We start from the raw sequence: 17,477 nt of genomic DNA, 5'->3' as shown, positions 1-17,477 counted from the left end.
GGGAGCAAGGAGGAGGTGTGTCCGAGCCTGCGTCTGTGCGCGTGCCTCTGGAGGCGTGGTTGTGCGTGTTTATGTGAGGAGGGGGCGCTGGAGGAGGAGGAGGAGGAGGAGGAGGCCGGGGCTGGAGTTGGGTGGGTGTTCACAGCCGGAGCAGCACTGCGGTGTCTCCGTTCATCTCTGAATATATGGAGCTCTAAATGTGAGTGCGTGAGTGTTTCCGGTGGAGCTGCTGGCTGTGTGGTCATCCTGCAGTGAGAGAGGGGGGCTCTGTAATCAGAGCAGATCTGATGATGACATTTATGAAAGTCTGCAGACAGGTTGAAAAGACTGCATCACAGTACTGAGCCTCTCCTAAACCTGTAGCCACTGGTAATCCTCCTACACCAGTGGACATGGGGATGGGAAAGTCTTGTGCCAATATTTGTGTCATTTAGCTGTGACGGAAGTAGATGTGCGATTAACTATTTACTTCTTAATTCCATCACTGACTAATGTGCTGCTACTTTCCCCATCTATGACATATCAGAAAATGTGACAGTGCAGGTTGTAAATCTCCATACTCTCAGGTGCCACCTTTAAATGTTCCTCAACCCAAAAAGCAAAAGTACTACTTTCTTTCATCCGCATAAAGAAAAGCTTCAAATGATTGCATCGAGATTTAAGCTTGAGCATTTGTACATGTGCGTGTGTGTTCATGTGTATATGTGTGTGTGTGTGAGTGTGTGTGCACTTTGTTTGACATTGTTTAAAGGTTGCTTTAATCTATTTAGAGGTTTTTCCAAAACAACCTAAAAAATGGTTTACAAAACAGTCAAATTGACTTATCACTGCTTTATAGTATGATAAACTGTTCAAAACCTGACCTGCATGCAGTTCAATTCATTTCATTTGTAAAGCATCAAATCACAACATACATTATCTCAAGCCAAGTGTTTACAGTGATTAAAATCAGCTTGGAGAGCCTGTGCACACATTGGCACAGATTGGCCCCCTGAAGGTACTGCTCAGATAGCCCACGAGGTGTCTTAATATAACATCCTCTCTCGCTTGAAGATCATGTGTTTGTACTTTTGCAAGAGGCCCCGTGTAACACACATCTGCCCCAGAGTCCCACCGCGCCACATCCTTCTGCATTGTCTGAATTGATGATGGGGACATCTGGCTGTGAGCCCCGGACCGGAGCATGTGACTGCCGCAGGAAAACTGCTTACCGTGGCACTCTGACGGCTAAGAGAGAAATCACTACAGACAAAGTGTGCTGATCACGCTGAAGATCACAATGATACTTTGCTTTGACAGAGCTCATTTCGCTGCAGGAAACTCAGCTTCACACGCCGCTCGAGCAGAGACCATCTCTGCTATTCCTGCCTGCATCCTGGTGACAGAACACCACGGCCAAGACTCCATCTGTGACACACCACGTGTATTAGATATGATTCAGAACAACAGTACAGTGGATCTCGCATTGTTTGGCTTCCAGCATCCCTGAGCTGAGAGTGGGATCTATCTGGGCATGTGTGACTCACCCTCAGCGGCACAGTGCTTTGGCATCAGTTTGTGTCAGCTGTGGGTTAGCAGGCATAAGTGTCCGTCAGCTGGCTGCTAGCAGGTGTCGCAGGCACCGCACGGGCTCCGTGGAGAGGAAATCAATGGCTCTGTTGATTAGAAGCCCCGCTGACAGGGATCGATCGGGCTAATGCCACCACAAAGTAACAACACTAAAGCCCAACACTACGTCATTCTGCCTCCAACACAAGCTCACCCTGCTCAGACATTACAGACGTAATGAGCCATAAGGAAGAATCTGGCCATTCTGCTTTCTTCCTGCTTCCCACTCACGCTGGCACAGTAAACAAACCTTCCGTTATCCAGATGTCTCCAATTAAATCTATGCAAGATTAAGTCACTCTCTGCAAAGTTTCTATCCGATTTCTCTGCCTGGGCCCAAAAATAGCCAGTGTGGCAGGCCCGATACAAAGCAAGTTATTTTGGACCGTCGTCATGTGTCAGAGGAACAAAGAAAACACATTAGATGGAGATGTTAAGCCAAAAAGATTTTAGTTTGACTGTATCCTAGGAGCCCCTCCGGGAAGTGAGGGATGTTGTGCGTGGTCCCTGCACTGGTTAATATTTCACACAGCTGGAATTAGACCTCTTAGACAGACATATGTCTGAACGTGGGTGGTTCCCTGACATCCTACAGAACCTTTTTATGCCCTTCATGAAATATGCAGTCCCTTGGATTCACTTGGAGTTGAAGTGCAGCGGGGGTGAGTCTGTAAAACGCAGCAGGAGATGCACCCGGTCTTTCCTTAATTCCAACTCAAACCGGATTAATTCCTCCTCTAAATTAAACCACTCAATCCTATCCGTTCAAACATTCGGGGCCGAGACATAATTTACAGTGGTGGCGGGACATATAGGGCGCACACGACTCAGACCTCTTTTTGTGAGGATTTAGAGGCAGTCAAGTGAAGCGGATGTCTTTTTGGCTCAACAGGGAACCGGAGAATTTGCGTTGGCATAGTTTAGATCCCTGGTGGATCAGACTAGATTTTATTCAGCAGATTGGTAGTTCTCTTTCGAGTGACCCAGTGTTAGAAATGTTCATGTTACTGCTTGTAGGGAGCTGATACTGTCTGTGCAAGTGGGGAAAGAATCAGAAGCAGAAGCATCTTTATTGGCCAAGTACGTGTTTTCAGTGTACTAACATAGAAACAGCGATAGGGACGAGTACAACAGAAAAACTGAACAATGAACGAATAGTAGGAGAATGTGCAGTAGCTTCTACTGGAAACCCTGATGACCAACACCATAAGACTATACAACATGAGGTTAGGTGCAGGTTGTGCAAAGAAGCAATAAGCAATGAAATGAATAATAAATACAGTATAAATATGCCGACAGTGCATGTAGTATATGTACTAAACATCTCAATACACTGTGCAGGATTTATATAAACAATTATGTACAGCAAGCAGGAGATCATTACTGTCATATCGATGTCCTACATGTTAGAAACTGTGCATATGCATCAGAGATCAGAGGCCTTGCTTTGCCTCGTCAGGTAGATTAGAATTGAAAAAAAATAATCGTTGGCCGATTATGAAATTATTTATTTTCACTGGCTGCACAGAAAAAGAACATTCCAGTCCACTGTGAGTAACACTCGTGAGCAAATCCATGTGCATGCCAAACTATTTGGGTGCGGTAGCCATGGCGACGCACGGCGAGTAGGAGCGAGAGCGAGCGAATTGATTTGAAAAGGAAATGAAGTAAAGTGCTGATGGGAGTCTTCCATTGAGACCATAAAAACCTACGTCACCGGGCTGAAACCACGGCAGGTGAAAATTGCTTGTGAGGCTCCAACAATGTGAAAATGCATCGTGGGAGCAGATCAGCAGTTCAGCCTCGTTCCCACTGTAACATCCTGTGAAGACACACACAGCACAGATGTCTCTCTCTCGAACGCCCCAGATTATCTCCATCAGAGATTGACAATTTAAAGATAACATAAGGTTCACCATAAGGAGACCCCCAGCCTGCCTCCCCTGTGGCAGCCTCACGGTGAAAACAAGACCTACACTTCTGTGCGCCGGGCCACCTCCCACTACATGTAGGTCAAAGTAAGAATAGTGTAGATATTATTCACAGCTGCACTGAACTCACACAAACTCCGGTGTCCTGGTCCCTGGAGTGGCAGTAAGCCATCCCATGGTGCAGCTTAATTAAATCTTTACTACATACTCCTCTCTCATCCTTCATCATCTGCCATCTTGGCTTGAGATTCACTCAGTCATGTGTGCAGGTTTATTAAAGGGGAAACCCATTTGGAACCAAAAGGTGCAGGCCTCTCAGAGCAGTGCAGCTACGTCCCCTGGGCCTCCCGACAGTGTGAGTTATTCGCGGTTATGCATTGTCACCATTATATTGTTATGTAACAAACAGAGTGCGGTAATATTACATTCAGAGCAAACCGCTCCTGCTCAGAGCTTCGTCAGATTTTTTTTCAGGCGCTGATTGAAGTCAGCAGGAGATTTTAGAATGCAGGGCTGTCATCAAGGTCTCGCTATTCAAAGTCTGGAGAGACAACAAATCGTTTGTGCCTCGCTTGGAAGGGGCCCTTCTAAATATGGATATCCTTCAGCCACCATCCCACTGCAGCACAATGCAAAGCAGTACTGAGTTGCACTAATTGTGCCGGGCTGTAAGGCAGCGTGTGTATACGAGCTGGGACAGCCAGTGTTTGCCTTTCAGAAACAAAAAGCTGTTTACTGAACGAGACAACAGGACCGTGGACTGACATTCGCTTCTACTCTTCCCTCATAAAACGATGAGAATGACAGGAACACTTGCTTATATGTTTTCTTTCAGTATATATAATGAACGATACAAATGCTGTTTGACACCCCCCCATGTCTGGCATTTATCCCATGCAAACCATGTGTACTTTGCACCAGCCCCCTCCCATCAAATTAAATGTGCACATCAGTTGGGACACTTGCTTCAATTGGTGATTTAATGGCGTCTTAATGTTTGAAATAACGCGTCTCTGGTGCAGCGATCCAGTTGCACCTGTGCTCACAGATTCTCAGGGCCATGTAAATGGGTCAGATCCAGAAATATCCAGGCTTGGAGAGGGACGCTGTGAGCGCCCCTCCCTTTTTCAAACAGAATGAGACTGGTGCTGGCATTACCCTTGAATCCTTCACTTGTGACCTGCAAAGTCATCAAAGTTGTATCAGGATGATTACACAGCATCTCTATAGTGTAGGAGGAAGAAGATCACAATATCAGGTGTGTTCTGTAAATAGACGGTTTAGTTTGCAAGACAGTGATAAACTCTGTCTGATAAGAGCTGTCTTCTGTTTAGATATGAGCCTTTTCCTTTTCCTTTTTTATGCAGCCAGAAAATGTTGTGTGTTAATCTGTGAGGTGTGTGTATGGAGTCTTTCCTGATCAGAGAGGATCCTAACGACTAACCAAACCCAGATTTATTAGAAGAGAACAGCATGGCCCACTGGGCAGGGAGATAGGAAGTGCAAGCAAGCGGACAGACCAACCATTTACTGACCTTTCATGAGTCGCTATATAACATCCTACCTGCAAATTGGGTTTTTCTCTCCAGTCACTTTTGGCTGCAGTGAAATCTTTCAAGGGAAAAATAAGTTGATCCACTGTTATTCAAATTCAATCTTCTCCGACTCAGCATTAAACCCACCAGCCAAAACATTTGGACAGAGTAATTCATTTGATAGTTGGAGGAGAGTAGATTTGAATATTTTGCTCTCAACTCTGGATGCAGACAGTCATTGTACAAAACAAGGCATTGAAATACAATCATTCTTCGTCTGGGGGGTGCATAACACAACCGGTCTCTGTCAGCTGCAGCTGCTGCATTCAGATCACCAAAAGATACTAGAACATAATACATGTGTTTTCCCTTCCTTTTACCACCATGAATTAAACCCTTATTCTAAAATAGGCTATGATGAGTGGTGTTCAGGGAGCCATTTGTTCACATGTCACAGAATGGTTTAGTCAATAGGATTCTACAAACATGATGTTTGTATTTTCTGTATACACTCTTCTCTTTGCTTTTCATAACACAGTGGAAGAAAAAACCATGAAAACAAACATGCAGCATTATCAACACAACTGTGTTAATGAATGCATTAAAAATCAAAAGCACTCAACATACTTTTTTTTGCAGTTTTCCATGATAAATAGGCCCAAGTTTATTTTACGGCACATACTGTTATTTTCTTTGGAGGAATGCATTTCGCTCACAGTGACACAGTGTGGAGTATTATAAGAGTTCTGTTCAAACACACTGAGCTCATTTCACTGTGTGAAAGGAATTATATAACCCTGGTTAAATGAAGAGCAGAGTCGTCAGACTGCAGGCCCACACCACCTTGTGGTCACATGCATGCTCAGTTTGCAGCATGCATTCAGTTCATTTTATAATGTTTTCTGTTGTATAAAGAATATTCTTCTTTTAGCTCTTTCCTTGCCTCATATTTGAGATATTTCACATCATTAGATACCTTACTACCATTTGTAATACCATAACACAATAAACTAATGATAAAACAGCCAACCTGTCTATTATGTGTAGTTTAAGACAGAAAAAAATGAATTGCATGAGGAGAGGCGGTGGTCTAGTGGCAGAAACTTGGACTATGGGCAGAGAAGGTCTCTGGTTTGTCTCTGGTTCGACTCCACGGAGAGACAACAAAAAGACGAACCTGGATTGATCTGTCCAAAAATCCAAGAGTCTCCCTACCCTGTCTAGTGCCCCTGAGCAAGGCACCTTACTCCCCCAACATCTGCTCCCCGAGCGCCGTACATGGTTGCTCACTGCTCTATGTGTCCTGCACCAGATGGGTCAAAAGCAGAGATTAAATTTCCCTACCTGCACGAGTGTGCCTTTGCATGTCTGTGCATGTGTTTGGGAATAATAAATGCATCTTATCTTGTCTTATTTTGGACAACATGGAACATCCAATCTTCCCTCCATTTTAAATATATCTTATCCTTGGAGGGTCATGGGGAGATGAGGCCAATCCCAGCTGACATCAGGTGGGGGGGGGGGGGGGGGGGGGGGTTACATCCTGGACAGATCGCGAGCGTGTCACAGGGCTCACATACACATACAACCTTTCACTCTCACATTCATACCTATGGTCAGTTTAGAGTCTCCAATTAAACTAACCTGAATCTGCATGTCATTGGACTGTGGGAGGAAGCTGGTGAACCCAAAGAAAACCCACACAGACACAGGAAGGACATGCCAACAAACCTGAATCAACGCTAATTAATACAAGAGTCGAATTTGATTATAGACTTTATTAGACTGGTTTATTATTGGTTTATTAGACTTTTAAGAACATACTCATTTTCACTTAATATAGCTACATTGCATATAACATCAAATATTCTTTAACATTTAATTCAATAGTCCACCATGATGTACATTACGCAGTATCTTTTTTTTTTTTTGATTCACAACAACCCCAGCCTTTTGATTTTTGCACTTACATTTATAACTTTCAACTCAATGGCAGGCATTGAGTGACAATCAGTTCAAAATTGTACGGATTTCATTTTTTCACAATGATTATACGATGCAGTTAGAAAACAATAAATCTAACTGTAACAAAAACAAGATTACATTCACAGTCAAAAATATCCACCATGAATAATGTACACATTTGTGAATATCAAAAACATAAATACGGTAAACTATTCTTTGCACCTCAGTCACTGCTCATCAGTCTCAGCCCTCTGAGTAACAGCATGACATTTTTCAAAGTTAACCATCCATGCTAATTGTGATGGCTCATTTTCATAAACAGTAACACAAGGCTGCTCCCGGCGGTGAGCTCTGACAATCATGTATGGACACCCAGTCAAAAATGAATCCCTAAAGTACTTATGCTTTAATCCAAAGTCTTTCTTCATAGAAGCATGTCCAAGATATTTGAAACCAAAACTCACAAATCTTGAAAATGAAAGCTTAAAAGTTTAGAGACACATATATCAACACGCACGAGTAGCAGCAGGGGATGGAGGAGACAGTCTTCATCACTCTAAGCTCTGTACAACACATCGATTTGGTTTCACCAGTTACAGAACGACATTCACACATTTATGCACCGTTGAGCACTAGGGGTCACTGTGGCTACACAGATAGGCTGATAACGAACACAGGCAGCACAGAGAATCTGCAGGGGAACCAGGACTTCTCTATTCGTTTGGCTATTGGGTCTTCTCTATAAAGCTTGGTATTGCCATACTACATCAACATTTGCATGAAAAGCACTTCTTGTGGAAGACATTTTCAGTGCCTGGAAACTGAGGTGATTTTTTCAGCTCAGATTTTCAGAATAATGATCAAAGAAAGGGTTTTCAGTGCAAAGAATGGGTGACAGGAAGTGCTAAATGTGCTGCGGAGGTGCATCCCACATTTGACATTCCTATATGTTTGCATCATTATTTTTTCATTATTGTATTTATAGATGAGCTGCAAAAAACATGTGACATTCCTTGGCTGAGTATATGCTTTGGATTGTGGCCTGACAGAAGGGCATCCACGGCAGCAGGAGCTCTGCTGCACTGCATGACACTTATTCAGGGTCCGAGTCAATTCAGTGCAAAATCCCAATGCACTGACTGACTGCTACACCTTCACATCAACCTTACTAACCTACTGTGCATCATATAAACGCAATAGTTGGATTGTTTCTCTTGTTACATTGCTTTGAATTCAAGGGAATATGAAAATTAAACTCTAAAATGTCTTCACTAAAATCACTAAATCTACCTGAACCACTGCCAACCCTGCCTATGGCGCGTCCTACCGTACCGCACCTGTCACACGCACAGCAGCACCCCAGTGTGGGAACAGTGGGCTGTTGCTTTGTCAAGCGGCAGATGAGTAAACCGGAATCTATAGACCTCACACATCAGTCTGCATCTCTCTATTCAAGTAAAACGTTCCAATATACTCTGTGTGCAAATACATTTGAAACAATAAAAACCTTCGACCTCATTAAGATGCATGCTTTCGCCTTCATTATGGGTTAACAGCCACAATGAATCTGTAATGGAAGACCCTCACCCACACAGAAGTGTCACAATCCATTGGACATCCCTGAGACAGCTCCATCTGATCTAACTTTCTTGTCCATGTAAGGCATGCTGAAAGTTGGGGGAAACAAGAGGGGAAGGCTTTGTAGGGTGGCAGCAACAACACACTCACAACAACTACCACAGGCTACTTTACTAACCAATTCAACTACTTGTGACGACACAGTTACAAGCGCCAGTGTCAGGAGTGGGGAAACGCAACCATTGCTCTTGACATGCAGCTAAGACATAACCATGAGCAGCCGACAGCTCTACAGATCTAGCATTGGCGAACACAGGACAGTCTATGCAGGACAGCTCAGCTAAAGGGACTGTACAAACATTATTAGGGGCAAGGGGGTCAGAAAAGTGGGGGTCGCATTTACATTTTTGTTGGAGGAAAAGTATTTAATTACATTTAAATAAATAAATTATTTATTATATATTAATTATAGTAATTTTTTTTTCTTCCTATGTTTGTATTTTATAACATATTCTATTTTGTGTGTTTTGTTTTGGAAATAAACGGATTATATTTTTACATCAAAATGGCCCTCAGCTCAGAGCTTACACTCATTCTATTATGTTGCTATAGTAACAGTTTATTAATCAGCTCTTTAGAAAAAATAAAGTTTACGATATGAGATCTAGCTAACCTCCCCACCCCAACAGATTTTGTAAAGTCCTTTAATTGATTTGGTTGTTAAGTCGTTCGACCTAAATTCAAAAGTAAAGATCACTAGGACTATACAGCCGCGTCAAGCAAGAGGGAGAAGCATTGTCTTGTTTTTCTAGCACATTCTTGTGCGTGTTTTCATGCATAAACAGACTTTTGTGTGTGTGCGTGCGTGTGTGCACATGTCTGTGTGTCTGAGTGTGTGTGTGTGTGTGTGTGTGTGTGTGCGCACGCTCACAGTTTGTCTGACATGCAATGAGTTACGTAAGCGTGAAGCGAAAGCAAGGAATGTTTGAGATATCAAATTGACTCTGTATTCTACTCTGTGTTCCTTTTAAAATGTATGAACAATTTTCGGCAGTTAAGACGAGTGTGTACACTTTCACATCAGGGTCAATATACATAAATCGGAGGCGACTTCCTGTTGCTCCTTGTTGGTTTGGGGGGGGGGGAAGGAATCTGTCCTTCAATTTGCCTGTCCATCTTTCTGTCAGAAGGAAGAGGGGTGGAGGGGTGGGGGCTTATGCCGTCTCAGTCTGAGAAGAGACTGGCAAAGGATTTGCGCAGGTTGCGTATGGTTTCGGCCTTCACCTCGTCCTGGCTAAGGCTGGCTCGTGGCGCTGGGGTTTCTGGAATGTTGAAGGTATTGGTAAGAGACTGGGACTTGCTATAAAGAGAGGAAAACGGCAATAGAGGAGAGGGCTATTAAAGTCATGCAGCAAACCAATGGAATGAAAAGAGTGGTGCATGGCAAGACAGAGAGAGAGACAGGGGAGAAAAGGATCTGTAAAAGAAGCTTAAAGCGCATTCCTCTGCTGTAGTCATTCAGTATCACCTTATCATTTCAACATAGCTTTGATATGATATGAATAGTGAATGACTTTTCGGGATGCAAAGTGATGCATGTTTGTTTTTTTAATCAGGGATTGATGATTGATGTTCAGTATCTATTTCAAGAGAGGGTAAAATGCCATTTCATAAATTTAATCCAAAATTGGGATTATCTGTAATTTATTCATGAAAGCTATCAACAGGAATATTGACCACTCAGATGAAAGCAATCCTTTAAAATATTTATACAGTCCTACACAGATCTGTACAGCTGCAGTTGCATTATTCATCAGGCGATAAACAACTAAATTCCACAGTATATGTATAGTGTGTATGTGTTTATGCCTGCTATGAGAAAATTGATATAGAATATGGAGATCTGTGTTGAAGAACGTTAACTGTGACAGAAGTAATAGAGTCATTATGTTTCTGAGCAACTACAAACCAAAGTCCTCATGTTGTTGTTCTAACCTGTCACAGTCTGTCGAGACAATCTGAAATGTTCTGTTTTGTGAAAATGCTGTTGACGGATTGAAAAATGTAAGAATCGATACATCATGCAGATCCACGTGGATCTATTGTCAATCAAGAGAATGAATAGATTTCCCATGTGGCATGCAAACTGTATCTGAGTGCAGGCGAAATGTAAGCTGGGATCTTCGGTCCAGGTCCGCTGTACAATCACTTTAGGAAAAGCGAGAGAAAACTGAGTTATTTATCATACACATTTACTCACTTTAGTTGTGGAGAGCCGCCCATAGCCGGGTTGTCCTGGCTGGGTTTCTGTGGAGGTTGAGGCTTTTGCTGCAGTGGAGGTCGTCCACCTGGGGCCCCCTGGCCTGGAGCAGCAGGTCGAGGCTGCTGGGTGGTCGGTCCTCCAGGGCGACCTTGAGACCTCTGTGCACCCCCCTGTGACTGCTGCCTAGCAGGCTGGGTAGGCCTCTGCTGTTGGGGTTGGCCACCTGCAGGTTTCTGGCCAGGGCCTCCTGCAGGTGGTTTCTGCTGGGAGGCAGACTGTTGCCTCTGAGTTTGAGGGGAACCTCCCTGGCTTCGCTGAGGAGAGCCCTGACCGGAGGAAGCTCTCTGACCTGGAGGAGCTCCCTGACCTTGTTGCCTCGGCTGTGCTACAGGTCCTTGATGAGCCTTACCCTGGGCACCGGGTTCAGCTGCAGCAGGGCTGGTTACAGACTGCTGGGCCTGTGCAGGTGGTTGACCTTGAGGCTGTGGGCGTTGCTGAGATGGGGGACTTTGCTGAGGACCACCTAAGCAGTAAAAGAGGAGCAGCAATCACAATCAAGTACTCTCCTAAGATCGATACCTACACTTTCAAAAATAAATATTTGTTCTTACCCTGAGGTGAAGGGCGCTGCTGAGTCTGTGGTACTCTTGGCTGAGAGACAGGCTGAGGAGACACTGGTTTCTAAAGATGACACGAAAGAGTAAATATGTCTCAGTGTAAAAAGGGATTTTTTTTTTTTTAAAAGACAGAAAATCACATTTTGAAAAAAATGTCATAAAATCTTTTCTCTTAACTGTCTTAATATGCTGAGAAAAGTGTGCTCTGCCTGATGATGCTGTATGTCTAGCAATAAAATATATTCTTTTATAATGTTGCAGGAGTCCTAAATAATGCCAGCATAGGATGCTCGACTGCTTCTGCCCCCTCTGGTCAATTGTCGCATAATATCTGACTATGTCTCTCTAATATTGAGCCGGGAGTTCCCCATGGCTCGGTGCTTGGCCCATTACTGTTCTGTTTTATGATGTTGTATGTCTTCTGGTTATATTACCCATAAATATGACATAAGTCTCTAAGCTGATGACACTTGATTATATGTATTTATTAACCCGGACATATATCCTTAAATCTGTTTGTCTGCGACATCAGTATAAAACAAGTCAGCTCGCTCCCTGCACTGATTTAATACGAAGTTTCTGAGCACCTGTGCTGGTTGGCCTGCAGTGGCACGGACAGTGGAAGAGCTGGAAGTGCGTGGAACAGTCTGGTTCATCTGAGAGACCACCAGTTCTGCAATCTGTACGCGATCTTCATCCTGCTGGTCCCCAATCAGTGGCATGGAACAGTCATCAACCTTAAAAACAGAAAGAACATGATGCATTAAATGGATTTACCAGATGAGCATGACACATTTTCCCTGGTATCATCATACTGCCTCCTGGTACCTCTATAATGTAGTCCTTGCCATCTTTGCCATGTAGAGCCTCCACAGCACAGATATCCAACCCTCCGAAGATGTCGGCACAAGAGTCCACCCACATTCTGTACCTGCGATTATCAAACAGTTCTAATTTTACAGAGGGACATATCACTTATGATTTCATCTCATCTGCATTTATGTGCTCTTACTTGTCCGACATGGCCACCTGCTCAAGCATAGATGAGCCAGTGTTGGTTTTCCAGTTACCAGAAATAGACGTTCTCCTGTTAATAAGAACATACGTTTACTTAATGTTCTAACATCTCATACGATATATACCAGTGCGTTGTGAAGGTTTTTACAAACTCATTTGTTGGAGTAAATATAGTAGAACCCTAATTTCACTCACATGTAAGCCTTGTAATGGTTTCCAATCTTCTGGATGCGGACGTCATACTTTGCATCAATAAAAGGCTCAGATGTGGCGTAAGTCTTGGTCAGTGCCACCACACTGGCAATATCTTGAAAATCATATTGATTGTCTACTTTCACCTGGAGTCAAGATATAAACATAATGACACTCATTGGTCCCAAACACATGGCGTTCGTAGTGAAATGAGTAAATACTTGAGCATTCCAGCATTACCTTTCCCATTCCTGAGTGGGCATGGCCCATCTTTACCACTACAGGGAAGTGAGGGGAGGTGATCTGTAACAGGAGCATTATCACATGTTCAGATTTCTCATAAATTCCTTTTATGGTAGTATTTAAATGATTAAAACGACAATATTGAATCCATTTCAATTAAAGACCAATTAAATATTCAGTAGCACCCATCCTCTGTGACTGCAAGGAATCCTGAATCATGTTGATGGCTTGAAAGCCAGCCCAGTGCTGCCAGCCTCTGACTGCAGGGGGAGGAGTCAACGGCTCCAATGCAAGTCTCCCTTTAACTGCACTGACACTGAGCTGGCACTCAAATGATCAAAAACTCAGCCGCTACCAAGAACGACAACAACAAGACACTCCCCAGGAAATTAGATTGGTCTCAGCTGCTGGATGAGATGGAATATTGACATGAGAGTGAATTACCCCTCCAATCATGTGACCCGTGGAGAGGGATGACCTGTCTCTGCGTATGTCTCTTTAAGGGTTGTTTACCATGAAGGCATACCCATCAGGGCAAGTGGAAGGGGGGGGGAGGAGGAGCAGATGGCAACCAACTCACCATTTCCTTGTGGTTTGGATAGTAAACCTGCTCAATCAGTGGGAACTCCTCTGGGCCTAGTTGCTTACACAGTCTAGACATCTGAGCAAACTGAAATGGAAACAAATGCTCACGATGCAGCGTTATACGTCGAACAATATCGTTTGTCATGAATTGAAACTTTAACTGATACTTACCACCCACGGCTTGTCACAGAAATTGTAGACAGAGTGCAAAGAGTTAACACTAGGCAGTCCAGCGTACTGCAGGCCAATCACGATGTTACGATGGTCTCCGTTCTTGTCCATGCTGAAGGCGTGCTGTCTGATCAGCACAAAGTCTGGCTTGATGGACCTGAGACACAGAACATCAGCAATTATTATCATCAATGGTATCTCCCTATAGCTGCAACTGCAAATACTCTAACACTTTTCGCCTGTTACTTACTTAGTAACCTTATGTCCGTTCCTGATTGCATCGATGTCCACATTGTAGCTGCCTGTAGAATCCGCCACCAGGCTGATTTCAGAGAATTCAGCCTGAAAGGACAACAGCAAAGTCAGTCCACAACAAGTAGCGTAAGAATACACTGTGGTCACCATCAGAGCAGGAGGGCAATGGATTACTACTTCCAGACTTGATAGAATAGAATAGAACATAAAAGCAGCAACTAAATAAGTTTCTGAAATTCGTGTAAAAATTAAGTTTAAATTCGACAAATGACACAACCAACAAATAATATATCTTTCAATATAAATGTCAGAATCTAATAGTAGAAACCTATTGGAAACTGCATCGATATTGCATTTGAAAATGATGTAACTATATATGTCCATATATCATATTTTTAGAGTTTACTTTGTTATCTGAAGTGTGTTCATCCTGAAAAGAGGCTACAGGATCAATCATGAAACAGAGAAAATGTTTTTTTCAAATTTCATGGTCTCCTCTGCGCTGAAGGTGCTGCTGGGTGGATACATACATATACTCATTTACCTTAGAGTAAAACATGTAATCCCTCAGAGGGACTGCAGAGGCATCTGACAAAATATGTGCTTCTCACATTTCAAGACGGAGCATGTCAGTGTTGGAATGAGTTCCCTCTCCTGGCAATACTCAGACTTTAGTGAACTGGGACATCTGTCATTGTGAGGGCTCTCTATGGAAATAGTAACCGCTCCCAGTGTACTGGATGATTTATTGTGACGTCTATCGAAGCAACCATGAATCATTTTACACTAGTGTCAAGCCAATAGTTGATCAGTGCCGCTAAAACCAAATGATTTTCCAAATGACTTAGCGGTGACACTGCTGCAGAAAATAAAGATGATAAAGGATCAAAGTGAAGGAGAGGATGCATAATGTGGCCAGTGGTAGGTTTTGTATTGAAGATTCACCCACTAAAGCTTTTAAATAGAGTAATGACAAGTGATAAATGCAATCAACTTATCCTTTAGCAATGCCAATGGCAACGCCTGCATCTATGAGGAAAAACCATCCACCATGTTGGATTCAGTTACCAGGTCTTGACAGCACTAAAATAGGAAACACTCATTTCATATGAAAGAATGATGTAATATTTGTCCAACTGTTGATCACAGTCTAGTGACATGGCTCAGAAGGTTTGTTGTTTGCCTGCATAGGGAGTAAAGAAAAACAATATAGAACTAAACTAAAAGTTCCATATGTGAAACCCACCTGTTCCACCTTGATGTCGAATTCCCCGTGGATCTTTCTTCCTCGGAAGATCTTCACCCTGAAAGTGAAACACGGAATCCACAACTAAATAAACCCTTTGCACATTTCTCCTTCCATGTTTGACAGCTGACATTTTCTCCAGCCTTGCAGGGCTTTAAGAAAACTCCTTGTAGCTATTACTGGCCAACACAGACGTGACGTCAAATGCGTGGAAAGAGCTGACATCAGAGGAAGAAAATCCTCTTTTCCTGTGACACTATATAACCTTGTGGCATCCTGTTGCTGTTAACTGAACTGCTGGCAGTGCATAACACCCAAATAAGCCTATGTGTGACGTCAGTATCACCTACCTGCATGGAGCATGAGGATATGAACTGTACATGTAAGAACACATAGACTGTGCCCTACATTCTAGTGCACCCTAAGAGTAAGTATCTACATCTCCTGCCTGGTGTGACAGAGTTGATAATGCACATATCTGCAGTGCTGTGTATTATAACTTGTGCACAGAGCTGCAATGAGCATGCATGAGGTGAAGAGGCTCAACTAATTGCATGTTCTCCTGTAGAATTTGCCCTTGAGCTGAGAATACCTGCATCATCATCATGGTGGCCTAGTGCAGTGCCATAATTTAAGCATTAATGGCAGGGTGCAGGAGGTAATTCGTCACAAGCTGATCGTCGAATGAAAATGGCTTCTCTGCCTTCACTGTGTGTTGCGCCTGAGCCATGGCACAGGAGGCGCACAGATAGGTGTTTGTGATGTGGTCATGGAGATGCTACACGTGATGTGTCCCACGGCACAAGGGTGAGTCATATGACCTTCTGCACGTTAGGGCCACTGGCACACATCCCTGTCTAGACGATGGCGCCCGCACGCTGCTCTTACCAGTCGGTCTGCTGGTCATCGATGACCAGGAGGATCTTGGCGCTGCTGGAGACCCCTGCCCGGTCCGCCGCCTCGGATAAGGTGGCGGCCGCGGCAGCTGTGGTCTGCTTGACAGCGTTGGATATGGAGGAGAAGAAGCCAGCGCCTGCACCTGCAGACTGCTGCTGCTGCGGCTGCGGCTGCTGCGGCTGCTGAGGCTGCGGCTGCGGGGTGCCGGTGGTGGACTGGCGCCTCTCCGACGGCCCGGGCGACACTGCGGGGCTCTGCTGCGGCGGGTCGTTCCGCTGGAGATCGCTCATGTAGCCATTGGGCAGATTGGACATGAAATTGCTGTCCGAGAGTCGACGGCGTAGGTAGTTCATGATGATGGAGGCTCGTTAAAATGACGGAGGGATGGGTCCGAGATATCCTCCCACTGCACGGGTCCTGCAACTTGGGTGATCGGGTAGAGAAAATGGGATGACGAGGCTACTTGGCCATGAACAGAAAGCGGGAGCAGCGTCACCTGCAGAGAAACAGGTCCCATGTTATCAACCTGCAGCAGATGTAGAATCAGATCTCTGTAGTAAGGAATCGTGACTGATCGTAGCCTGAGCACGAAGACGCACAGGAAGCCACACAGAATATTCACTCCCCATTACTAACGATATGAAATAATCCTTCTACACAATGACATTAAGCTGTAAACCCACCTGCAGCATAACCCTAATGTGTAGTCGAGTGTGTGTGGTCATGATGCTGACGCCTACCTGGGAGTGTATCCTCACTGATCCTCCCCAAGGAAGAGCTGATGACTCCTTAGTATTAATATGATTATCACTGTCTGTCAGTCACCGGGCAGCCTGTGTGCGGGAAGCCGGGCGGTGCATCGGGCTCGAACTTGTGAAATCAACGCTACACTCCCTCATGCATCACCGCCCTGTCCTTTCCCCTCAAGCCCCGGTTTTTTCCGTCCGCCCTGCGTCACTCCCAGTCCTCCTCAAAGAGAGCAGCCCGCATCACACTCCACTGTGAAGGCAGCGCAGCAGTGAGGCGGCACTTCCCCGCCGTGCTTTCAAAATAAACACACGTTAATTAGGACGTCAAAAAAGCTTATTTGATTATAAATATTACTATTGTTGTTGTTATTATTGTTGTTGTTAAGAGTATTTGTAGTAGTAGTTGTAGTTCAATTGTATTGGTATTGGTAAAAGCATTGTTTTGTCTCTTATTTACACAGAACAAGCATATTTATCGACTCATAATATAGATCCATTGTATTCCTCTATTTTCTCGGCTCATGTTCCATTGTTTATTCTTATTATCTCTACAGTGCAACACTGTTATAAAACGAGCTATGTAAATAAAGTTAATATTATTATCCATATCAATATGCACATACTG

The 17,477-nt window shown here is 43.9% G+C and overlaps 1 protein-coding gene across 2 annotated transcripts; it reads right to left on the bottom strand.

Moving 5' to 3' along the window:
* Positions 1-8,521: 8,521 nt before the first annotated feature.
* On the bottom strand, positions 8,522-17,137 carry syn1 (synapsin I). Of its 2 annotated transcripts, none has more exons than XM_062385029.1 (14): positions 16,844-17,137; positions 16,095-16,599; positions 15,207-15,264; positions 13,956-14,047; positions 13,706-13,862; positions 13,530-13,619; positions 12,947-13,009; positions 12,710-12,852; positions 12,510-12,584; positions 12,326-12,428; positions 12,085-12,234; positions 11,492-11,561; positions 10,878-11,403; positions 8,522-9,977 (listed from the first exon to the last, which is right to left on the bottom strand). In XM_062385029.1, exons 2-14 carry the CDS (start codon positions 16,454-16,456, stop codon positions 9,842-9,844), a joined length of 2,025 nt encoding a protein of 674 aa, XP_062241013.1. In that variant the 5' UTR covers positions 16,457-16,599; positions 16,844-17,137; the 3' UTR covers positions 8,522-9,841. The 2 variants fall into 2 exon arrangements, with proteins under 2 accessions (XP_062241013.1, XP_062241014.1); XM_062385030.1 differs by having other exon boundaries at positions 8,522-9,939; positions 16,844-17,136.
* Between the last annotated feature and the right edge of the window lie 340 nt (positions 17,138-17,477).

Source organism: Platichthys flesus, chromosome 3 (assembly GCF_949316205.1).
Source record: "Platichthys flesus chromosome 3, fPlaFle2.1, whole genome shotgun sequence".
Lineage (NCBI taxonomy): Eukaryota > Metazoa > Chordata > Actinopteri > Pleuronectiformes > Pleuronectidae > Platichthys > Platichthys flesus.
The sequence above is the reverse complement of the archived record's forward strand: the minus strand, read 5'-3'. Positions and strand labels throughout refer to the sequence as shown.